Source organism: Rhinolophus hipposideros (assembly GCF_964194185.1).
Source record: "Rhinolophus hipposideros genome assembly, chromosome: 2".
In the NCBI taxonomy this organism is placed as follows: domain Eukaryota; kingdom Metazoa; phylum Chordata; class Mammalia; order Chiroptera; family Rhinolophidae; genus Rhinolophus; species Rhinolophus hipposideros.
Window position 1 is genome coordinate 37195216 of NC_138048.1, and position 26451 is coordinate 37221666.

Sequence of the window (26451 nt, forward strand, 5' to 3'; positions counted from 1 at the left end):
TAACACATAGAATATACTTTATGTAAATAGAAGCTGCCACAGAGAATTAAAATAAGCCTCGATTGGGCTTAATTATTTATTATTCAACTGAGATCAATGTGAGGTGGCATTCCATCAATGCTTAACAAATGACAGCATATTAAGAGCAAAAAGCAGTTCTAACACGGAATAACTACTCTAGACACAAATCAGTGGGAACTCCAAAAAAAATGAAAGCAATTCAGTATTTTAGGACTGAAAAACTGTGAGCAATATATTTTGGTAAAGAAAAATTATTATGATTACTTAGTGAGATTGCCTTTTAACCCTGAGAAAGTTGAAATAGTGTTTTTCAAGTTCGAGGTCAACACGAATTTGAAATAAAAGCAGGAAGGAACAGGTTCAGACTGTAAACTGCCTAAGGGACAAGGAACAAAACAAGTTTTAATCACCACTCCCCATCACCTCCACCCCTGAGAATCGCTGTGTATCCTGTCAGGGCTCTGTAACGACGGAAAAAAATAAAAAGGCATAAGATATGGCTTTGAGCTTTCTCCTCTACCCGCCCCAAACTCAGCCTAAACTCCCCAATCTCTGTCCCAACCTTCCTCTTCCTAGGACTTCCAGCAGTCACGCGGCCCCCCCGCAGCAGCCGGCGGAACCTGGAGGGACCAGGGGCGCGGAGAAGAGCGTGGGAACGCCGGCTGACACTCACTCGCCTTCGTCACCAAGACAACAAGACAGCTGAGGAAGACAGCTGTCCTCTCTATTCCAGGCTGGGGCCGCTACCCTCCGGCCGCACGGTAAACTAAGTATTACTACAGCGAAGCCCCTCACCTCCAAGTGCCGCAAAAGCTGGCTAGCGTTCGCCTCCGACTTAACGGCTTTATACTGACTGATGGTCAGGAGCAAGGACTTCAAGCAATGGGTGGAGTCCATTGAGACCCGCCACAGCCACGCCAAGGGCCCACCGCCTGGACCCAGCCAGGTCGAGTCTCCAGCTCTGGCCGCGCTTTTTTTGATTTGAGACCCCACCCCCTCGCCCCCAGAAGCTTCCGGTTCCGGTCGCGCTCCGGAAATCCCAGGGCAGCCTGGGGTACTGACGGCTGTCAATGACGGAAGGGGAGTGGGGAGACGAGGAGCTGGAGGGAAGGGGAGCACGGGCAGAGAGGTCGAGGCGCTTGATGGTTCCGTGAAGTGGGGTTGGGAGCTGTCCTTTCAGATCCGAAAAGCCGCGAGGTTTCAGCTTTGAGATCCCGGGAAGACGAGAATCTCGCGAGAGATGCGACCGCTGCTCAAGCTGTGCAGGGGCAGGGAGACACCAGGGGTCCTTGTTCATCAGTGCGATCTGTTTTCGTTTGGTTCCTCGGCCTTCACGCTGGATAGCCAGTTTTTCCTTTGCGCATCATCCTCCACCTGAGAAATGGTCGCTTCCCCCTAGTCTAGACACGGTGAGGAGCTCTGAGGAGGAGAATCTTGGGCTCTAGGTTTTGAGGCGGCCTGGGAGAGGGGTCCCTTTTTATCCGCTCCTGTGTCCACCCCTTGTACGCAGAAACGCTGGTTTCTCAGGGTAAACCTACGGCCGTGGGGATTTCTGTGGCAAGTGAGTCACGCCCTGAACGATAGTCCTCGCGACACTTATTTGAGAAAGCGCCCTGCGGGTGACCCCTGGGCCGGGTGTTGCTCCGAGGGTGATCGCAGTAGCGTCAGTTTTTGTAAGTGAAGGTGTCTGTTTTTATTTGGCGCGATTGACGGTTGTGTAAATCTCGGCGCCCACGGCCGTGGCGCTGTCATTTACGGCTTTTGATCAGAGATAATATGCATGGGTACGGCATTCAATGAGTCGAGTTAGCTGGTTGTGGAGCTTTTTGCTGAATGTATGGTACTGTTGAATAAAGCGTTAAAAAGCAGTCTGGAGAAAATTGTAAGAATACGGCACATATCCTTTTAATTAAACCATTCGTCAGAAATCGTGTTTTGTCAATTCAAAGGAAGTGTTCTTCACGTCACTGTTTTTAAAGGCAGGGTTTATTTCTCTGTGAAACATCGATTTTAAAATTAAATCGGAAAGCTTAAAGTAATCTAACCAATTCGACATGCGCGTAACGATCATTGGGTGATGTATTTATGCATTCATTCATTCTGCAAACAATTACTGAGTGTGGAACGTGGGCTAGCCGTCTAGACGTCACCAGTAAGGGACCAAAGATAGTGAAGTGTCTCCTGCTGGGAAGGAACTGTCTCCTAGAGGAAATATGCTAAACGGTGCCTACTGAAGTCACGTAAATGAGGGGCACCGTGCAGTTATGGTCAAGTTATGGTGAAGCCTGTGTGCTTACAATGCCTACCTCTACCTCTCCCTGTGTGATCAAAGGCAGATTCTCATCTCACCGCTTCAGTCTCTTCCGAAGGTAAAATCTGGCTAACAGGAATACCTGTTGCGTAAGATTGGCTCAGTCAGTGAATAATTAATTAGAGCCTACAATGTGCTAGGCGCTGGGTCTAGGTAATCGATTCAGTGAATAAAATAAAAATCGTACTGTCAATAAAACAAAACGTTACCATTGCATGCTCTTAGGAAAAAAAAAGCTAAATAATAAATAGTTAAGGGAAAGTGAGATGGAGAAACAAACAAGAGCAGAATTGTTTCTCTAATGTAATGGTGGCTGAGAAGAAGGGAAACGGGAGGTCAGGATAGAGAAAGCAACGTTTGAGGAAATACGTCAAGGAATACTCCCTAGAGGAACAGATTTCTAGGTAGAATAGCAAGGGGAGAGGCCCGGACACGCTAGCCCGACAATGTGTCAGGAGCAGGAAGGCTACCCCAGCCGCTGGGCTTGAGAGAACGGTAGAGGTGAGGTCCTGCCAGGTCGTGCAGACGGTGACCTGGCATAATTACGTGCTCAGCTTGTGTTAGTTACATCTTAATTCCTTGGCAAATGAAGTGGTAACAGTTTGGTAGTGGGAGACTTTCATTAGTAATGACAAATGTGTCATCATCATCCCCATTTTAAGCCCAGGAAACCGGTCAAAGCTCCTTGTAAGTGCCATCTCTCTTTGAGCTTGCATTTTAACTTATGCAGTCATACATTTTTTTTTTGTATATCTTCCATGTAATATCCCTTTTAATACAAAATCATGTCTTTCTGAAAAATCACCAAAACTTGATGTTGTAACTTTAGTAGGGTATACCCTACCATGATGATAGCTGTGAGAAGCATCTTTTTCGTCAGCGATGCTTGCATATCTTAGTATGGGAAACACAGAGCCATATTTTAAGCCTCAAAAAGGAGGAAGAGGAGGAGATGAAGCTGGGTCCAGATGACTAAAAGCCTCATTAGTTTGGAGCTTGGACTCCATTCAGAATTCAGTGGTGACCTTTTATTTTGAACTGGGGCCTGATCTAGTTAAGTTTGTGTTTCAGATTGGTTACAGTGGCAGCTGGATGGGCTGTGATTTTGAGAAACATAAAACTAGAAGTATGGAGAATATTATATTTGCTGGAGTCTTTCCAAGGATAACTAGGATAAGTGAAGTGGGGGTAGCAAAGAGGTGACAAATTTTAGAAATGTATATGAGGTGAAATAGGCAAGATTTAGTGACGAATTTCAGATATAAAGAGTGAGAGGGATGAAATGAAGGGTTTCCAAATTTTTAGTTTGAGTGGTTGAGAAGATAACAGATACTGCTAAATAGTTAATAAAAAGTATTCCGGTTGTATTTTATATTCAATGAAATTTTAGACAGTTTTTCATACAGTCTTGTACCATTCTCATTGTTTATTCCTGGGTGTTACATAATTTTTGTTACTGTGAGTGGGCTCTCTTTTTCTCCTATACATTTTTAATTTGTTGCTGCTTCTTCTGGAAAAAAGATACTGATTTTTGGTATATCTTTTATACAATCTACTAAAATCTCTTACTGTAATAGAAATTTACTTACTTCCCTAGACTTTCTAGCTATATATCATCTGCAAATAATAATTTCATTTCTACCAGTATTTGTTGTTTTGCTTTATTTCATTAGTTTAGTCTCTAAAACATGGAATAATCATGGTGATACTGAACATCTTTATCTTAATACTTAATTGAATGGAAATGACCAGTATTTTAACACTTAGTATAACTTGTACTATTGGTGTGTGATAAATATTTTTTAAAGTGTTTAGGAGATTACCCTTTATACCTGTTTTATTTAAAGATTTGCCAAAATGTCTGCAAAAAAATTGTCAAATGTTTACATTTATATATATTATTTTCTTGTTAAAATGGTAATGCAATGGATTATGTTGTTTTTGTTCTTGGCATAATAATAGCTAACATTTACTGAGCATTTGCCATGTGCCAAGCACTTTTCTCAGAACTTTATACTTATTGCTTAATCTTCCTGACACATCATGCTTTAGGTACTGTTAAGTTCTCCATTTTACAGATGAAAAAACTGAGAAGTGTAATAATTTGTCATCACACCGGTAGTAGTAACAAACCTATTTGCTATGCTGCAAATGTTTTATTCAGGATTTTATATCTATGTTCATGAGGATTTAAAATAATGTTTTCTTTATTCTCTCTTTTGAAATTTTGGTTATATATTACTTTTGAAAAATAAATGGGAAGTTTTTCATCTTTCTTCTGTGCTATAGAATAATTAGATCACCTAGGAATCATCTGGTCTCATGGGTTGTATACAATGCCTATAAAATTAAACTTGACAGTTTATTTAGTGGTTAGAGCGTTAGAAAATATTTGTATTTGTATTTGTAATAGGGTTATAGATCTGATAATTTTTTTTCTATCTTTCCTTGAGTTGATTTTGGAAATACTAGAAATACTTTGTCATTTCTCTAGATTTAAGAACCAACTATTTCTCTAGATTTAAGAAATTAATAGAGAATTGCATTAGTATTCCAATAATTCTCTTAATCTCTTACTTGTTTGTAATTTTAGATTTCCTTTTTGATTCTAACATTATCTTTTTTCTTAGTTAGGCTTTCCAGCTGTTAGTCTATTTTATTCAGGTTTTCAATAACCAACATTGGTTTTCTTCTTTTTTTTTTTCCAAATCACTAATTTTACTTTTATCTTTATCAATTCCATCCATATGCAAACATTTTTCCTTTATTTGTTCTTTTTATAGTTTTTTAAAAGTTGAAGGCTTAGTGTGTATATTTACATATTTTTTTAGTGAAGAATTTTTATTTTATGCTCCTGCCCCCCCCCCCAAAATTGAAAGGATAGTAGCTAAAATGAGCATCTGCATTTTACCAGTTAGGTAGTATATAGTTTCTAAATACTAATATCCATTCATCAAATATTTGCTGAGTACTAGTCCTTTCTCAAAGAGCTTAAAGTCAGTGGGGGGAAATAGACAAACCAGAATAAGTACTATTAAAAGAAATAGTATATGCTATATATGATATTTTATAGCATAGTATATGATGTTAAAAATATCATATACTTTATAGCGAATATATGATATTTTTTAGAGCAAAATATTAAGTATCCAATTCCTTCATTCTTCAAGGATTAGCATAAAATTCCTGTTCTCTGTACATTTTTATTGCTGTCCGTTCTTTATATGTGGTATAGGTATTTTATTTATAGTTGGGGAAACACATTTAAGGGAGTTAAACAAAAGATGTTCAATATCTTACAACCTAAGTTTAGGGCTATCTACCTCCTTTAGTTCTGGGAAAACGTTAAAAAAAAAATCACCATATCTTAAATACTGAATAGTAAATTGAAGATTTTTAATGTCTCATGACCAGGTTTAAGACATACTAGATGAATCAGACTGAATGAAGATATGAATTACATTTTTGAGAGAATTGCAAAGTTTGTAAAATACTGAATGTTGTAATATAGGAATTATACCAGAGTTGTGAACAGAGGGCTACTTGTTCATTTGTTCATCCACTAGTTGTTTAATGAATGCTTGAGTGGTAGGTACATTGTTAGGTTCTGGGGATATAGCAATGACTCAGACAAAAAATTTCTACCCAAGTAGAGCTTTTATTTTAATCTGGGATATAGGCAGTAAACAAGACATATAAATAAAATGTATGAATGTTAATAATAAGTGTTATGGAGGAAAAGAAGGGAGATGGAGGATGGGAAGTATCAGAGTCAGTGTGGGTTGTTGCAATTTTAGATAGTTGGGGAAACACATTTAGGGTGGAGTATTGATTAGTATTTGCTGTCTAACAAATCACCTCAAAACTCCCTGGTTAAAACCATGAGCATTTATTCCTTGCTCACAGGTTAGAGGGGCACTGCAGTTAATCTGATCGAGGCCTGACTTGGCTGCCCGGCTTTGCTCAGCTGTTTTGTGGGGAGGGGGAGATATCTAGAGCTTGGTATCAGTTATGTTGAGATGTCTACTAGATATCCAGGAGATGATGAATGGGCTATTGAATATATTATTTGTAGTTAAGAGAGAGATCAAAGCTGGAGATAAAAATTTAAAGCCTCGAGACTAAATGATTTAGGGTGAGTATGGATAGAAAAGACTAAAGCCCAAAGTACTTAAGTATTTAGAGGTTGGAGAAATGGGGAGGACCAACAAAGCACACTTTGTTGAGAAGTAGTTGACAGAGGAAAGGGCCCTATTATCCCATGGTTGTCTACAGGGATCAGTCTCACTTGTAGCATCTCGGCTACTCTTCTAAAGAAGGACTTCAGGTTGGCAGAGAAGGCAGTCTTAATTTATTAATACATACAGGCTCACTCTTCACTTCTGCCTTCAGAGGCCTTAAGGTATGCAGAAGGATGGATAGCTGCATTCTTTAAATCAATATTGGCTAGTTAAAATGTGACAGGTGCTGTTCTAGGCACTGGGGATGTAACAGAAGAATTAAAAAAAATTTTTTTTCCAAACTTTGTGGGGCTTGCATTTGAGTGCGGACGTAGGCCAAATCCAAAACTAGATCATTCGGTAGGCATAAACATCAGGAAGAACAAAAGTTCCATTGGCCCAGGTTCCAAAGATTCAGGTCGAAGAAATCCAGTGGTAGAACTAACTGGCAGAGGTCTGTTTGGATACCATGTCCTGACTATGGCTAAAACAATTCAAATACTACTAATATTAAATAGATTTTACTTTTTATGCAGGACCAGAAAACAAAATCTGTACAATTAATGTAATCTCTCACTTTTCAGAAATATTACCTTCATCACAAAGCCAAAAAAACCTATATAAACCAAAATTATTCTCCCTTTACAATTATTCTTCTCCTGTTTCTTTCCCCAACTATCAGGTATTAAAATTCAGCTAATCTCTAACCATAAAGTTAACTTTCACACTTTTCAAACAATTCCTGATTTTCTTTTCTATACATTTCATAGAATTCAACTCTATGTTAAGAGTACAAGGTTTGGCTATTTTTGGTTAAATGTTTCCCCCCACATTTTCACGTATCATTTCATATCCCAGAATCAAAAGGTTGCCTTTTTTTTTTTTTAACACAAGTACTATCCACTGTTTCCGAATCCATTTTTGTGTATAGTAAATATGAAAGTGATATATATTTTAAGTGAAGATACAGTAATCATTTTTAATTATAACTAATTTATTGAAGGTCTACTTTGTGCAGGGCAATGTCTCATTTTTAAATTTCTGGTCTTTCAGAAAGTAGATATTACCAAGTTCATGAAATGGGTAGATATAGGTTTCCTGAATTAAGATGTGAAGCTCTTTTCTAAGACAGTGGAGTGTGCACATCTTGACATGTGAAACTGTCTATCGGGGTATAGAAACAAATGTTAGAACTTTTTACTTATTTTAATCTCATTCTTTTAAATATTATAGTAGTACCTGCATATAATTCATAAATGAATTGCTATTCAGATATTTTCAGTATATTCTCAGGTTTGCTTCTTTAGAGATACGTGATCAAAAAAATTGGAGAATTTCCCAAAATCTTTAACCTTGAGACAATAGATAATATTATAATTATTTTTCATTTCAATACCACATATAATATTTGGCATTGTTCTGAATTGTTTTGTTGAACAAATGAATTTTCTTAGGAAAAACTAATGTAAATGGTATACTTGTATAAAATATTAAGACGGCATGATTAATTATCTTTACAGTATCATTTACTGAGCAGTGCAATCATGTAAATAGTGTTATTTCTGAGTGTTTGTGTGCATATTATCTACTTCAGTTCTTATGTACAATAAACTTACATAAAGTTAAGTATTGCACTTAATGGGACAGAGTGGAACAAGTATTGAATTTGCGGTTGGTGAAACTTGGGCATGAATTCCTACACTTACCGATTTATTAGCTATGTGTACTTTCTAAGCCTCAGTTTCTTAATTTTTAAAATGGGACACAGTAATGTTTCAGAGTTGTGTGACGATCAGATGTATTCAGTGTACATAGTACATAGCCCGGAGCCTGGCACATAGGAATTGATGAAAATTAATCTTATTTTCAATGAAAACAAAGTTAATATACCCAGTTAATTTTATATGAATGGAAACTCTTCATAACTAAAAGCTTGATCTACCTTTTCACCTAAATCCTTCTTACAAACATGCCTTTCTAAGATGACGGGCAGCCACTTTTCTCACATGGGTGGATCAACTTGGATTCGGGTGGGGTAGGCTTTGTTATTGGTGGTGACAGAGTCAAGTACATATTATGTCCTCCATTCCCTGCTTGATTGTCATCTCTGCATGCATCATGTCTCAGCATCCTGTCTTATTTCCCTTTTTCATTGTTGTCTAACAACTGTGTAATGACAACATAATATTTTTAACTTGCTGAAAAGATTTCACTTTTGGAGAATTTGCTTAGGGATAACATACGCTCCATCCAACAGTCCCAAGCTACATTTCTGACCAGAGTGGTTTTGGCAGTGCTGCCTATAAATAACTGGAAACTGATGGGTAGTTTAATATCTGAATGATTTTTTATTTTTCAAGTAAATCCTAACCTGTCCATATTCATTGCAGGTACATTCCAAATATTCAAAACACATTAATACCAGGAGCGCCGCTGGTATAGTGGTAGCATGCAAGATTCCCAAAACACATTAACATATATTCTCTAGGTTTGCCTGTGTGAATCCAGAAATAACTGACTGGTTGGATTTGACGAGAATTAAAAACTTGCTTCTGACCAGATGCTAATTTTGACAAGGATGTTTCATATTTTGGCAAATTTATAAGGAAGTGGGTATACATTGCAAGGTTCTTGCTTCCTCGTATAAGCTGCCAAATAGTGCTGACAATGACCTTTGCTAAATGGCAAGAGCTGAGATGGACAGTGAATACCCTGATCTTTTGAGGGAGAAAATATCTTCAGTTTCTGACAACTTTTGCAAAGATTTTCCAATCATTATCCACCCGTCCTGGAGTTTCCTTAAGCAAACTATATATTTTTTTATTTTGGGGAAAAGAATGTTTTGCCACCTGTGTCAGGTATATTCATTTTGTGGCCATGTCAAGAAGTTAAACAAATACAAAAATGGAAGAAATGAATGGAAAATTAGAAAACCAAATAATCACTATATTTTATTCATTCTTAACACAGCTAATATCAAACTAATGGTACAACATGTTATTCTTTGAGTCTAACCTGATGGCCTTAGCCATTCTTGTTTACCTGGAGCTATCTAATATATGAGAAAGAAAGACTTTCAGAGTACTAGAGCCACAGGACACCTGCTTTATTACTTTAAAAACCACCGAGAATGGCTGTTGCTGCTTGTCCACTAGACACAATCTGATCAATAATAGTTACAATTTTGGTTCTAAGGAACTCGCATCACGAATGTCTTGACTTATTCCTAGAAAGTGTCCTCTTCGTATTTTTTAAAGTCTTAAAGTAGTTACCGTTCTTCTCATATGTGGCCAAAACATCTCATATCAACTTTAAGGAGGATTTTGGAATTCTTTGGGTAAAATCTAGCAGAAGTGATAACTGTCACTATTAGAGTTTGTGTTATTAGCAGACCCATGAATTTCTTGAGTACATTTAATGCTGAGGTAGTAAATCCAGCTCTTTAAAATAGCTATAAAATTGTATCAAGTTGCAGGTTCCAAGTTTGTTAACTGCAGCGTTGTTTGTAATATCCAAACAAAAAATGATAAAACTGGAGACAGTTGAAGTATTTATCAACAGTAGTCAGGAAAAATGATACATTTATATGGTGGCATATTGTGCAGTTTAAAGAATATGGCTGTTGTATGTGTGTTGATGTGAAAATGCAAGGTACCAAATGTGGTGGCAAAGCTGCCATTTGTGCCATATGCTATGTATATTTGAAAAATAATGATTTTGTGTCCCTGTTCTTAAGTGTCATTATTACCATTCCTTTCTGTACAATAGCATTTCTCCATCAAGGTAGAGAATTAGAAGAAAAGTGAACTAATTTTGCTGCAAATTGAAACAAAATATAATGATGGTGATGATGGGAAGATTTATATAATGCTTACTATATGCCAGTTCCTATTCTATTGCATGTTTTAAACCCTTATCTTCATGACAACCCTGTGAAGCAAGTACCATCCTTATCCCCATTTTTCAGATGAGAAAACAGGGACAGAGATGTTAATTTACACCAAGTTGCCCAGCTAGTGTATGTCAAAGCAGGCCTAAAAACCCTTCCAGACTGATTCCAATGTTTCTGTGCTCTTCATTACCAATGCTATGCAACCTCTCAACTTACTTTTGACATTGATGAAAATCTAAATGTCATTTCTCTTTCTCGTAGATAAGCGATTTGTGTTTGTACATGCTACATAATACAATGTTTTCCTGAAAATAAGCTTGCATTGTTCTTAAATGCATAAAATACTCAAAATATCAAGTTTTTGTTATTTGTGGGTTTCTGACACATTTTGAAAAACAAAATTGAACTCAATTAACACAGCGAAAAAATTAATATGAGTATCTAAATGGATTTAAAAACAGTGTGCCTATGTATAATATAGGGAGGTGATGGGAGTGCTACAAGGTAAATGTTTAAATGAATGATTAAAAATTAAACAAGAACTGTGCCTACTTTGATGTGAATAAACACAGCTTTTTAAAATGGGGGGAAAAACCTGTACAATTAAAAACATGTTTATCATAATTTCAATAGATAAGAGGGAAAGTGGGAGCTGAGAACTCAGAGGAAGCAGTAAGAAAAGCATTTTACTGTCATCAAGATACGGATGGTAATGCCTTATTTTTCAAACAACTTGCAAATAAAATCATTTTGGTGGGTGGATAAAGGTATGCCGTAAATGACACCGAACTTCAGCTTGCCTTCTGGTCCACCAGCCAGAACCCAAATAGGTTCCAGGGGAAGAGCAGTTCCTCAGTTCCAGGAAGGAAGTCAGTTTTCAGTTTCCTGCTGATAGGGGAAGTCTGTTGAAATGAATACATCAGGGGAAACCAGATTTATCCTTTCTCCTATGTTAAGCCTGATTTTAAAGGTTTCCTTCAGCATCTAGAATGGGAAGAACCTTTGCCTTAGTTTAGAAGCACAGAGGTACTACTTCCTGTTGCTAGGCACTGAGCCTTCCTTCCCGACAGAGGCTGCAAAGTGTACTGCTGCCGCTGGTTGGGTTTGCTAGACATCGGCTCAGCTCCAGGGAAACGATGGGATTGATGGTCCTCTCTCCTGGAAAACCTTTCATCACAGAGATTCATCTCAGGTTGTATTTTTAAGGAGGCTGAAAAAGAAAGCCATTAGCTTTTAAAAAAACTCTGAATTCACTATCCAAATATCTTTTGATTGATTGATTTTATACCCTTTTTCAAGCTGAAGACTAAATAGCTTACCAGAGGCCTTCCATCTGCTCTACCTTGTTGCCAGAGGATTTATCTTCCTTCTTTTTAGCCTCCGCTGTTGTTTGTACAAACAGCTACTGACTGAAGGGAAGCTTATCAGAATGGGGGAGGTATCCATGTCTGAGCTTTTAAATTCTGGAGAGTAGGGGATTGTTTTGTTTAGAAAAGGCTTAAATTCGTATGTTCTGGCTATGAAGTAATGCCTGTTGCTTTTTATTGAAATAACCAGGGAGGTTATAGAAACCATAAAAGACAAACAGTTTGATCACAGTCCTAAAATTCTCAAAAACCATCTCCTTTTCTATACAGCTTTATGAAAGAGATGAAGCAGATCTGATTTATTGTGAAAGAATAATAAGGTTTATCCAACCTCTCTGCTTCATTATTAGCGTTAGGTGATATCTTTCATTGGCAATTTAACAATGCAATTTTAAGCAAGCGTATGACTTTGCTTACTGAGTTTTAAAAATAAGAATAAAGCTAAAATAAAATAATTTACCTAGGAAAACTAGATTCTGCATAGGTAAGTTATACTGACAACAAGAAGTGTTTTGTTAGGGATGGGCAAGAAACTAAGAAGTGTTAGAAAGCTATGTCTTATAATTTAAATGATGTCAACCTGTGTGTAAACCTTTGCATTTGTGTTTTAATTAAGAAGTATTAGCTAGCTTTGAATTGTTGGAGAATTACCTTTGTCTCTTAAGATTTTCTGTGTAACTTAGAGCTGGTGTGAGTCAAATACAGAATATAGGTGGTATTATAATTAGGAATAATTGTTTTGCAGATAGATGATCTTTCAGGACTTCTTTTAGCCTTTAGACCAGGAACTGACTTGTCCCCTCCTGGGTAAGCTAATCAATGACAGTATACTCAGACCTCAAGACTTAGGAGGGTTCAGGTCCTACAGTCCCTTCTTTCTCTCTATTTGTTGTCTTTTTTCTTATTCTTTTTCTTTTTTTTTTTCTTTTTTTTTTTTTTGCTTTTGGGGAAACTTGGCATCATGTATAAACATGTAAAATGATGTTTCTTTGAATAAATACAATCTGAATTCTTAATAGGTGATTTACAAATGACCATGTATAACATGTTTTCTTGATTTGGGAATAACCCATGCTGAATTGCCTTTTTTGTAATGGGCTCCAAAAGCTCTACCAATCTCATCAATGGGTGTATATTAAATATGCTATTAGAGAAACTGGCTACCCAGTTACTGAGTTAAATACACAGTCCAGAGGCAACAAATGAGATGCTACCAGTCTTAGGCTTGGCAGCAAGCCCAAGGCACTCTAGGTCTTTTTTATTCATGTTATTGCTAATGCATTTTTTTCTTTTTCCTTATTTCTTTCTTTGCCCCAAAGCAGTGAGCGCTAGTTTTACATATGCTTGCTCTAACAATTTCTGGGCTTATGTACAGTGGGATCAGAAAGGGAAGTAAGCCTAGCAGAGGGCAATGGATTCTGGAGGCTTGAATTCTCAGTAAAAGAGAAAACATATAGGACTGAATTGAGAGGAGTTGGTCTTGGAATAGTTAGAGAGCTATACTATAAATAAATAGATATACTAATGATAGTCTAGTTCCCTTTTTGTTTTCATTTGTGTTGCCTCAGTATTTTTTTTTTCTTTCTGGAAACATCCATGCCATGTAGTAATATTTGAACCAGAAAACATGCGATAGTTCTTTACACCCCACCACCTCTCCTATTTTATGGAGCTATACGATCATACGACTTTGGAAAAAAGTGGCTAAATGTTATTTTTAGACTAAAAGCAAATAAAACAATTAATGCTATCAAGATTGTGTTAAACAGGACTCATACTTCTATGGGAAATAAATTAGTACAAACCTTTTGGGAAGCTGTTTGGCAGTATACACCAAAGGGCTTAAAATATTTGTGTCCTTTGATCTAGGAATTCTCCTTCTGAGAATTTATAAGGAAATAATCATAAATATAGAGAAAGGCTTATAGACAATGTTTATTAAAATAACAAGTTTTTATAATAAAACAATGAGAATCTAAATGTCTAAGGAAATGGTCAAGGAAACCCCAATCAACCAATTGTTTTGCAGCCATTGAGAGTGATTCCTAGAAGTGTAAAATAACATGAAAGATGCTTTTGATATAGTGTCCAGTTGCAAAAAAGATAGAGTATTGTCTATTCAATGTGATTACAAATTGGTAAAATACACCTATGCTTGTTAAAATTAAGTATATTAGAAGGTAATTAGTGATTTGTGTTTGGATGATGAAACTATCTGATTTTCATTTTCTTTTGTAGCAGTTTCAAAATTTTCTTTAATTATGTGCTATTTATATGGCAGGGAGAAAGAATGTAATCCTCCTATATTCCCACTAAAAATATCACTTTCCTTACAGCTTTAAACAGCAGTAGTAAAATTCAGTCTGCGAGTATTGGAATACGACTTTTGCAAAAGAGCACTGTGCATCATGGATTCTCTATCAGAAGAATTTTTTGTGAGGTAAGGGATGTATTGACAAAAGCCAATTGCATTTATTGCATTCTGAAGACACATTTGTCTCTCCTATATAACCTTGGGAAGCGAGTATGAATGAGATAGCCTTATATTTAAACACAATTTACCAACTTTGGTTAGTGGGGGATGTAGCCAGTGAACTCTAATGTTAGAAAATTTCTTTAAGGACTGCACCCTGACTAAAGAGCTAGGAATTGAAAAATGTACCACAGCTTGCCACATTTGGGACATTCTCAACAAAATGATGTTTTATTTATCATTTAACAAGCACTTACATAGACTTACTGTTTGTGAGGCATTATTTCAAATGCTTTTACAAAATTTTACTTACGTAAACCTGATAACAACTCTATGAGGTAGATGCTATTATTAGTCTCATTTTACCAAAGGTAACCTAAGCATAACACAGAAGACTCTACTAAGTGGTTCAACTGGCCTCAGACCAAATGTTCATCTCTCCCCTCTAATCAGGGCAAGTTCAGCCTGTCCGTACCCCTCTCATATGATACTAAACAATAGGTTAGTACTGGAGATCTCCCTCCCACCTTCAGGTTCCTCACATAATAAGCAATGTGATCTATTAATTTATTTTACAAGCAGGTACTGACCTCCTTGGTACTTAGGGAATAAAGATTAAGACAAAATTTGTATACTTAGAATTGTCATGTAGTAGGAAGATATATAAAAAGTTGCATTTAGGCAAAATGCATACATATGTGTTATATCAGAGATGCTGTGACTATATAAAAAAAAGCAATAATTATTGACTGGGGTCGAGTAGGTTTCAATAAGGTGATGTTTAAACTGACCTTACCTGATAAAAAGCATTTTGGTGGGTGTAAAAGCAGAGCGGATGGGAAGTCATTTGGCAGAGGAAATGGCACAAAAAAGCACTTAAGACAAATTCTTGGGGACAATTTTGGCTGTCCTGCTAAGGAAGATAGCTTTATTTTGTTCAGAGCCATTGACATTTTAAGAAAATGAAAATTTTCACTGTGTTTTGGAAAAACTACCTCTATTGATAGTGGGAATAAATGGGATGACAAGATACAATACTTGTAATAGCTTAAAAAGAAGCTGATGAAGGCTTCTACGGGTAGGAATAGAAAATAGTAAGAAAGGGGGTATTGATAAAACAAGAATCAACAGAATTCTATGACTGCTGAAATATGAGGAAAGGGGCAAAAAAGAAGTAGAAATGGCTCAAAGGTTTCTAATGACCAGAAGGAAATATGTACCATTACCTCATATGGGGATCTCAAAAGGAGACAGGTTTAATGTGTGTGGGAGAAAGAAAGAGAGGCTAGATAATGAGTTCTGTTTTGCACACGAGGAGATTGAGGTGCTGCCGAGATATTGTGGTGGTTGTCGAGCAGGTGGTTGGAAATGCATATCTGTACCATTAAAGAGCTATTGAGGCTGGAGATATAGATTTGGGGATCTTTAGAATGGGGTGCTATTTGAGTTCATGGAAGTTTGCTCATGTTATTTATTTGTTTTTATATTTATTGATTACTCAATAAATATTTGAGTGCCTACTGTATGTCAGATGTTGGGCTAGAGACTTGAAGATGAGGTAATGAATAAGTAGGACCTGATCCCTATCAGTCAGTGTTTATACATGAGCATAAATGAGATTGCTTTAAGTAGAAAATGTAGTGAGAAAAATAAGAGGGCTAAAAGTAGAACATTACTAGTATACTATGTATATTTCAGGATATATTGTTATAGCAAAACTTCAGCTTCTTCAAGCAGCAGAACAAAGTATACAGGTGATAAAAGTAGTAGACTAGCAAAAGAAAACTACTAGTCTGGTATTTAATTTTAATTTTACTACTTTTTAGGTATTAACTTAAAACAAGTTATGTAGTCTCTGGACATCGATGTACCCATCTATAGAATAAAATGTCTGCCATATATGACTGCTGATATATCTTCCTGTTCTTACGTACCAGGAACATGGTTTGATAGTGTTAATGTATACAGTTCTACATTAAATGTTATTAAAATAATAAATGAACAAAATGAATGAGAGGGAGAGGGATAGCCAGTGGTACAAAATGAGAAGTAGACAGCTGGAAAGGCTAGAAGAACCAGCAAGCCGCAAAATGGAGAGGTTTCCAAGGAGGGTTGGAGGGTATGATGGACAATGTTAAATGATACAGAAAGGCCAGGTAGAATAAGATCTAAGACAAAGCTATTGGAATAGCAAATAGGATTTCATCAGTAACCTTTAATAAAGCAATTTTAATGTTGGGGGGAGAGTGAGGATTATGCATCAAAATTTGTTATGGAACCTATGGAAAATATAGCAGCTCACATCCCACACATTTGATTAAGAAACTCTGAAGTGGGGTTTGTATATCTGAATGTTTCAAAAGCTTCACAGGTGATTTTAATACATATCCAAGGCTGAGAACTATTGGATTAAAAAGTGAATGATCATGAAATAGAGTAAGCAAGTAGAATATACATTTGAGACCATTTTGTGCTCTGTTTCTTCAGAATACTGCTACAATATTTTTCTTTGATTGAGAACACAAGGAACTTCCTTGTGTTACCCTTTGGAGTGGGGCTTAGAAGTAGAGGGAAAGGTACTAAACAGGTTTTTCTTTTCCATGATATTTTAAAGAGCACTGAGAATTGTATTGTGAAATATTGTTTATGTGTATAAATCATCTTTCATTGACACTTTCACTGTGTGGATAATACTATGCTGTTTATCTGTCCCAGTTTCCCCTCAACTGGCACATAGTAGATGATGAGTGATTGTCTGGCAAATGACTACATAAATGTGAAGTAAAATGGGATCATATTTATAAAATACAATTCTGAGTAAATCAATTGGTATAAATTTCTCACCTCAGTTTTGTCTCCGCAAGTATATAAAATTAAGATCATAAAATCATATATGAACCTATGTTACGGTTCTTATATTTTGAGTCCTGTTTCATGGTTCTGTATGTAGGCAAAAGCGTTTTTATAAATAAAAATTTCAGTTTAGTATATAACAGTGCATATGTTCACATTTCAAGCCAATGTCAAAAACAAAACATTAAATTATTCCTTTTTATAAAAATAGTTGATAATTCCTGCTATGATATTCTGCCTCAATTAAAACATATTATTTTGGAAAACTGGTCAATAGTGAGGTCAGGAACCTGAAACGAAAAATAAAATACATAAGATAGATGTTTTCTAAACCTTTGTCTTCATAAACACACACCCTACACACAGAAAACAAAGCATTAACCTTTTCAAGAACCTTTTTTCTTTACATTGAAACAGTGCTGGAAAGACAATTTTTCCCCATTGTTTTGGTCTATTTGTGTCTGTTTAAAGATGTTTCTTACATCAGCTTTCTGTTCTCCCTACCACCATACAGTAAGGGCATGAAATAATTTCTTTGTGCCCGTAGAGAGATATGTCACCTGTCTTTGATACACAGTGTTTGTAGTTCTGAAACTTTCAGATAAAAATTCACTTGTTAGATTCTTTACTACTACAATTGAATTATGTTCTTTGTAAGGAGATGCTCTGAACACACCTTTCTTTTTCATTTAAAAGTGATCATCCTGTCGGGGAGCAGACTAAGGAGGAAGTCAAGAATAAGGTAGAAAACTCAACTGATCAACTGGTAAGAGAAGATTTAATTTTCATTAACTGTCAATTAATAATGACTATGTAGAGAATATAATGCTAAACCTAATCAGTTTAATAATTTGTTAAAAATTTGGGGGTAAGTTCACTTTCAACCTTAATAAGTAAAATTGTGGTCATAATTAAATCTTTTAAAAAAGACTTTTATTAAAATATAGCTAACCTACCATATTATATTTGTTTCAGGTGTACATCATAGTTATTCAACATTTATATACCCAAGAAGTAAACAACAGCAGTTAGCTACTGAACCATCTTGACCAGAATATAATTAAATCTTTCTTTGACAATTGCTACCTGTGTCTCAAAGTTATCATTCTATGCACCAATCCTCACTATAAGTTAAACTTGATAGATACTTGAATTGACTTGCCCAGAAACATCCAACAGTTGGTTTTAAGAAATTTCTTATTTGTCTTTTAAAAGCAAAATGAAAACAATATACATACAAAGAAAATACCCACACAGAATTTTATTTAGTAAGAAATTCCACTGAGTTGCTTCTGATGTCAATTCTCTTCCCTTTGTTTATCATCTTTACTGTTAGAACTTCCAGTTTTCAATGTATGAAAATAACTAAATTATACATGAATATAAGTTTTATTACCAATGATAATATACTTTATGGTAGGTTTAAGGTGTTTATATTTAATGAAGGCTGGTTGAACAGGTATTTGTTTGGTCCTTGTTCATGCAATTTTTTTACCTTCTACGTAGTTTTATATAATGATTGATGTCCACTTGTTAATAAAGCTTATAAAGGTTATCCAGTAACTTAGGAAGAGAAAATATATAAACATAAATTAGCCATAATATTCAGTTGCATGTGATTATTACCATAAAAAATGTTGCAGAGATAACACAATAGGTGTAAATGTACATAGGGGTGTACAGGTGAACCAGAGGGATTAGATTCAGAAAAGATGTTTCTATATACAGATTTGGGAATACGAAACGCAAGGGAAATGGAAACTTTGACCTGAATTTGATTTAGATGCTAAATAAATTTTGCAAAAATGGATTGAGCATCAAATATTTTGATAACCTAAATGTACAAAATTAAAATTCTATTTATAATAACATATATTTAACAAGCATGAGAGTTATAGTATTTCTTGTTGGAAAATAATTCATTCATGTCATAATCTTGCCTGTGTTCAGTTTGGTAATTAGTGTTAGATGATTCTGCGGTAAATTTTGACTGCAGAATTGACCTTTAGTTTGAAATTTATACACCACTGACAGTGGTCATTCTTTATAAGGGCTTGTCCAGTTACTTTATGGAATTTTTTTTTAACTTTTTGAGAAATTTTAAACCTACAGAAAAGTTTCAAGTATAGTACAATGAAAACTTACATACTCTTCCCTGAGATTTAGCAAATTTTTAACATTTTCCTGTATTTTTGGATATAATTTTCACATAATGAAGTACTATACAATTTAAAGTTTATTTGTTGGGTATTGTTGGGGCTGGAGGAATTTTAATTTAAGACTCAAACCCAGAAGGGGATAGTAGGCAGATAGTTCTGCAATGGACTTTATCAGTTCCTAGTTATAGTCCGAATCACCCCACACCAGGGTATTTTTCAGTGACTCAAGTTCTACATGGCCTCTGCTGTAAGAAGCTGTTCTGATATTCTGAGGTCTGCAGCAACATACTCATATTCCCAAAGTTTCAACAAGGTATAGGAACTATAGTATCCTACTAAACTTTGAAGGAAGGCCATCATCCATCTGTTCCAGAACTTTTATCCATTTTTACTGCCACCCATTCCTCGCAACTAATGTAAAAACGCTCTTCGAAATAGTTTTCATATTACTATGTAGAATAATCTATGCACTATTTTAAACTTAACATATTTTATGCCTTAAATGGACCACCAATTTAATACATGCTGTGTATTTTCTAAGAGCAATCGTTTTTTAAGGCCTAACTCACATTAAAGCCTAAAATTGTTCATGTTTCCCATCCTACCATCCTACAAAAAAAAAAAAAAAAAAGTATTATTCCCATCTTTGAATCTCTACTTTGTAATTTTCAAATGAATTTATAATGGCATTCCCCATATTACAGCTTCTTGAGTTTTGGTCTTAAACTTCCTGCTATGTTGTAAGTTCCTTGACAGCAGAGAGTATGTCTTATTTTTATTTGGGTTTTCTGTAGTCTCTCACAGTGATCTACGTAGTATGTAAAGGCACTTTGGTTTTTCTTTTTTTAGGTAAATAATATTTTATTAAAGTATAAAATGGCTGGTTTTAATATTAGCCAAATATAACCGTGTTTAAGTTTTCAATAATGTCTTCTAGGACAAAGAGGAAAAGGACGCACCTACTGATCTTGTTCCTGTTAACCTACTATTAGAGGTGAAGAAGTTATTGAACGCAATTAATACTCTACCAAAAGGTGTGGTCCCTCATGTTAAGAAGTTCTTACAAGAAGATTTTTCCTTCCAATCTATGCAGGTAAGATCATAATTTGTTTTTCGGGAGCATATGTGCAGCTCTCTGTATGTAACTAGGAAAACATTACATTCCTTTATTCTCACACCACTACATTCTCGCAACACTGCGGACACTAGATGGGTGGGTTTATTCCTACGCTCATCAACACTCTGAGACTAGCTGGGTGTCCAACAAGTCAATTCAATTCTGACACCATCTACCTTGAGTTAGCATCATAGCCTACAAGTTAAGGGCACAGTGCCACAAGACTGCCACCACTTGAGATGTCAGTCACCAGTCTTAGGTTGTCCCTAGTATTCTGACCAACTGGCTGTAAATTGGGGTTCCCACGACCTCCTCATGGGTGCAGTGATTTGCAAGAACAGCTCAAGGAACTCACAGAAACACCTATGTTTACTATTTTATTACATAATAAAGTATATATATATATATATATATATATATATATATATATATATATATATAAAGAATGTAAATTAGTCTAATATCTTGATACTAAACATAGTTATTGCAATATTATTGACTATATTCCCTATACTGTACTTTACATCCCCGTAACTGATTTGTAATGACCAGTTTGATCCCTTCACCTTTTTCACTGAGCCATGTCAAGGTTTGGAAGGGTCCTGAGTGCGGGAGCTTCTGTGCCAGTGGAGTTGGGATATACCACCCTCCTGGAACATGGATGTGTTCACTAAACTGGAAGTTTTCTGAACTCTTTACTTTTAGGAATTTTATGGAGGCTTCATTATGTAGGCATGATCAATTATGTATTCAATTTCTAGCCTTCTCTCCTCTCCGGGAATGGGGCATGGCTGAACGTTGTAAGCTTCTAATCATGGCTTGGTCTTGACTAGCCCCCATCCAAGAGCCACCAAGAGTCACTTGATTAGAACAAGGGACATTCCTATCACAGGAAAGTCCAAGGGTTTTAGGAGCTCTGTGTCAGGCACCAGAGTCAAAGACCAAATATTAGCAGGAACTAGGGACAGAGCTCAATACATATGTCTCATTGTTTCACAATAACTCTTTCTTTTTTTTTCTTTTTCCACCACAACAGTATAACTAAGGTATTAAAATTTCCATCTTACTTCTTGTGAAGGGGTTGCTGTCAGCCTTGACTATCGATTTTTATTAACTAAATAAATACAGTTAGTTCATGCTAAACTTTCAAGAATAATGGTAGGAATGTGGGTTAGTTTGTAAGCTGTTGACTACAAGGTCCAGTATTAATTCTATTATACTGATAACCCATAATATGCCACTCTGGGACAGGGGACTGCTTTCAGTTTTCCTAATTTGTAAAATGTTTACAGATTATTCAAAAATATAAGATAAAGAAAAATAATGTCCAAAACTTTTGGATTTACACATGAAATAAATATTCTAGAGAATATATTATAGCTTTCCATCTTGGAAATAGTTTTTCTAGATAATTGTGAAATGTTCAGCACAAGATGGATATCAGTTTCCAAATTAATAGAATTTTCCAAACTTAAAGAAAATGATCTACTCTTTTCTTTGTGGCAATTGGGAGGCAGGGGGGCAAAACACCGTAGCTGTCTTGATAAGGCTATATTTGCCTTTTCTGTGAAAGAATATATCATTAATTATCTCTGTGAAGCAGATTAATCCTATTAGATTAAAAATTCAGAAGAACTCTGAAAATATCCAAAGACTTTATACATAATTATAACCTTAACTGAGCTGATTTATCACAGTATGACTTCTGGTTTGAAATTGATGATATAATGCCACTGTTTCCCTCTTTTTCAACTACAATTGACGTTCAATATTATTTTATATTAGTTTCAAGTGTACAGCATAGTGATTAAGACATTTATATAATTTATGAAGTGATTCCCCTGATTAGTCTAGTACCCACCTGGCACTACATATAGTTATTACAATATTATTGACTATCATTTCTATAGTCATGTACTTTACATGTTATGTACTTTACATTCCCATAACTGTTTTTTAAAAGTTTGTACTTCTTAATTCTTTCCCCTTTTTCACCCACTCTTTCTAAGCCCCCTTCCATCTGGCAACTATCAATTTGTTCTCTGTATCTATGAGTCTGTTTCTGTTTTATAGTTCATTTATTTTTTTCTTGAGATTCCACATATTAGTGAGATCATATGGTATTTATCTCTCTCTGTCTGATTTACTTCACTTAGCAGGAATCCCTGCTGATTTTCACAGCCAGATGTTGTGCAGGCTCCTCTTCCTGGTACTTGTGATCATGAGCCTGGTGTGGGACTGGAACCCCTTACTCCTCAGAGACGATCTCCTCAGCCAACTGATGCCTGCTCAGTTTTCAGCCATCACACCTGAGTTTGGGGCCAGCACATTTGGCATCTTCTACCCCTCCTAACAGTTTTGACATGGCTTATTTATATTTTTAGTTATAGCACTTATGTGTAGCTAATCTTCAGATGGTTCTGCATGTTTATTGTTCTGTAATTTAGTTATAATTTTAATGTCATGGGAGGAGACCAGCACAGTGTTTTCTATTTCACAATCTTTCCTACTCTTATCTTTTGACAGTCACCCAGAAACAATAAGAAATCAAAACCACTAGGCTTTATATATGTAACCAGTAGCCAATTAGAAGGTAAAAACAAAGGAAAAGTACATGTAATAGAAACAAAAAGATAAAATACTCAGGAAAACACCTAAGAAATATATAAGACATAAACTAATATTTCTCAAAGTTTTTCCTAAGCCACCTACGTTTGACTATTGAATCTCATACCAGTCCTAAGGAATGAAAATCTCTGAGAGAATATGCCTTTTATAGCAAGTACTCCCACACACTGATTTTCTTCACATTAAGTTTAGTAATCAATATTCTATATGAAAACAATAAATAAAAATCTCAAAAACTCTGTTAAAGGTAAGAAAAGAAGATCTGAATTAAAAGCAATACATGTAGGAAGATAAAACGTGATAAAGCCGTCAATTTTCCCAAAAATTAAAATGTATGAATATCACATAATTCAATAAAAATTACAAAAGGATTTTTTGTTGTTACTAAAAGCTAATTCTAAAGTTCAAGTGAGAAATAAAAAGAACAATAGCCAAGAAAATTATGAAAGAGAAGTGTAGGGAGAAAGTCTCTGAATTTTCTCACTTAGATATTAAGACTTTCTATGGAGCTCTAATAACTAAAAGATTGTGTACTTGCTCTTGAATCTACAGGTAAGTTTAGAAAATAGAAGAGAAATTCCAAAAGTAGACCTAAATACATATAGGACTTTTATATATGATGACAAAAATTGATAATACTAAAGGGGAAATGGATAAATCAGCAATGCCAGTGGGAGAATTTAATATAACTCTCTGACTGAGAGAATATGGACACAAAATTAGTAGCTCTGTAGCAAACTCGATCTAATTGACATATATAAGAAAAACACTGCACCTAATGGTGGCAGAATATACATTCTTTTTAAGTACACACAGAATATTTACAAAATTGACCATATGCTAGGTCACAGAGCAAGTCTCATCAAATTTCAAAGAATGAAAACATATAGCGTATGTTCTCTAACTATTGTACAATTAATTTAGAAATCAGTAACAGACAGATAAACTAGAAAGTCATTGTTCTTAAGTTAAAATATATACTACTAATCTAGGTAACCAATGTGTGAAAGGTGAAATCACAATGGAAATTAGATGAATTTGTGAACTGAAGAAAAAATGTACTATATTTTCCATGTATAATGTGCTCCTGTGTATAATGTGCACCCATGATTTTGGCCCAAACTTTCAGGGTGAAAAAATCTTTCGTTTTAATTTTTAATTCAAATTTTTTATTTGTTTATATTTCAGTACTTGTTTTGTATATTATAAAGGAATTTTAGCATTTATTTATTTATCACACTTTTAACTCATAAGCATAAATAAAAAAATTTAAGACATTTATATAGATATGGAATTAGTACTGCCCATGTATCATACACATTCTTATTTTTCCCTCACAAATTTGGGCAAAATGCACATTATACCTGGCAAAATACAGTATATCAAAACTTCTGTTATTAGGTAGAAACTGTGCTTCAAGGAATTTATAGCTTACAATGTATATATTCAGCAAGGCTGAATACCAATCATCTAAACATAAAGTTCAAGAGGTTAATGGAAGAGCAGCAAATTGAACACAAAGTCTAAAGAAAGAAGTAGTAAACATAGCTAAAATGAATGAAATAGAGTAAAATATAAAATAGAAGTAAGTAAAGCCCACACTTGATTTTTTTGAAAAACAGACAAACTAAAAACAATAAAATGACAAATGGCTGGTAAGAATGTTTAAAGAAAAAAAAAGAAGGCAAAAATAACCAAATCATGAACATGAAAATATTAATACAAATTTCAGAGTAATCTAAAGCATAATAGAGAATTCTGTGACTTGCAGTCGCTGCCTGTATTGGTTTAGAATATTCTTCTTTGAGAAGAACTAGAAAAACTGGTCAAAATCTTTCATAGTAATGTTTATTTGTGCTTTTCTGAGAGATCATTTAATTCAACTATGGATTGTGCTGATTTCAAGCTTTACTTCTATTCTGTGAAGAAGGCTCTATTTAGGTTTACCCTTTGTAGCATTTAAGTGTGATCAAACAATATGGTGAATGTTTAAATAAAAAAAAAACTAATGTAGTAAAAGACATATTACCATTAATTCCCCTCAAAATACTCTCCTTCACTTCGAACACACTTATCCCATCGTTCTTGCCACTTTCTGAAGCAGTTCTAGAAGTCCTCTTTTATGAGCATCTTTAGTTCTGCTGTCATGGCGGCCTCTATGTCCTGAATAGATTCAAAACGTTTACCTTTCATGGTCATTTTGATTTTGGGGAAGAGCCACAATGGCTCTTCGCATGGTGCCAGATTTGGTGAAAAATGTGGATGAGGACACACCATAATGCTTTTATTTGATAGAAATTGCCGTTTACCGGATGTGATGTGTGACACAGAGTTGTCTTGATGGAGGATGATATGTGGCACACTTTAAAACACACCTTCTCTCAATTGTAGCTCACATCCGACTGCCTGCGCCGAACAAGTTGAAACTTGTCACACACTGTTGTTAAGATTTGAGGTGCTGCTTCCCGTTTTGAAGATCCCTGCCTTTCTGTTGGATGGCACTCAGCAGCAGCATTCACTGTATTTTTTTGATCACAATGTGTCACGCTTCGCTTTTGGTATATGGCAATTTCTGTCAAATAAAAACATTATGGTGTGTCCTCATCCACCTTATTCACCGGATCTGTCACCGTGTGACTTCTGGATTCTTTGTCAATGTCAAAATGACCATGAAAGGTAAACGTTTTGAATCGATTCAGGACATCCAGACAGCCACGATAGCGCAACTAAAGACACTCACAAAAGAGGACTTCCAGAACTGCTTCAGAAAGTGGCAAGAAAGATGAGATAAGTGTGTTCGAAGTGAGAGGGAATATTTTGTGGGGGAGTAATAGTAATGTGTCTTTTACTGTAATAATTATTTTTTAATTTAAACATTCACTATATATTTTGATTACACTTCGTATACTGTTAGTGGCCTGCTCATACCCTTTGGCCTCTATTGTTTCAGTATTAATTTCTACTTTTCAATATCTATATCTCTATGTCTCAGGCCTTTTTTTCCCTGGCACTGCAAAAGGCTGTACTTTTTATGGAAGTTCAGAAGTCCCAAGGAATTAATACTCAGTCCTCACCCCAGAAAACACTCAATATGAGTCTGGGATTCAGGTGATAGTTATGAGCTGGAAATGTGAACTTGGAAATTGTCAGTGTGTAGGCACTGCTTAAAAACATGACAGTTATCTAAGGAATATGTGTTGATGGTATTGATGGAGAAGAGGTTCATTAGATTGAAGTGGTAGGGAGTGCTGAAATAAAGCTTCTAAATAGCTGGGAGAAAAACAGTGAAGTATTGTATACTAGAAACTAAGCCAAGAAGGTGTAGATTAAACTTTCCACACAGATAATGCATCATTAAACAGATAATGTAATTTAAGCCAAGCACTTGTGAGCACAAGGCATTGAGGAAT

General features: G+C 35.4%; 2 protein-coding genes across 9 annotated transcripts in view; one reads left to right on the forward strand and one right to left on the reverse strand.

The window, feature by feature from the left end:
- The window catches only part of CIP2A (cellular inhibitor of PP2A), a gene marked incomplete at its 5' end in the record, with an annotated part of 35507 nt that extends 34589 nt beyond the window's left edge, over positions 1-918 (reverse strand). The window contains one exon of the mRNA XM_081068422.1: positions 817-918. Coding sequence (XP_080924548.1) covers positions 817-918 — 102 coding nt within the window. The remainder of the gene's footprint in view (positions 1-816) is intronic.
- Positions 919-1062: 144 nt separating this feature from the next.
- DZIP3 (DAZ interacting zinc finger protein 3) overlaps positions 1063-26451 on the forward strand; it is a 93675-nt gene continuing 68286 nt past the window's right edge. For 5 of the 8 annotated variants that reach the window (XR_013994614.1, XM_081068382.1, XM_081068386.1 and 2 more), the window contains exons 1-4: positions 1063-1430; positions 14148-14251; positions 17834-17903; positions 20234-20389. Coding sequence is in view for 6 of the 8 variants with exons in the window: in XM_081068382.1 (XP_080924508.1) it covers positions 14220-14251; positions 17834-17903; positions 20234-20389 (258 nt within the window). In the remaining 2 variants the exon portion in view is untranslated. Of the gene's footprint in view, positions 2391-11528; positions 11637-14147; positions 14252-17833; positions 17904-20233; positions 20390-26451 lie in introns of those variants that run through there. The other 3 variants (XM_081068383.1, XM_081068388.1, XM_081068384.1) reach the window with 3 other exon arrangements.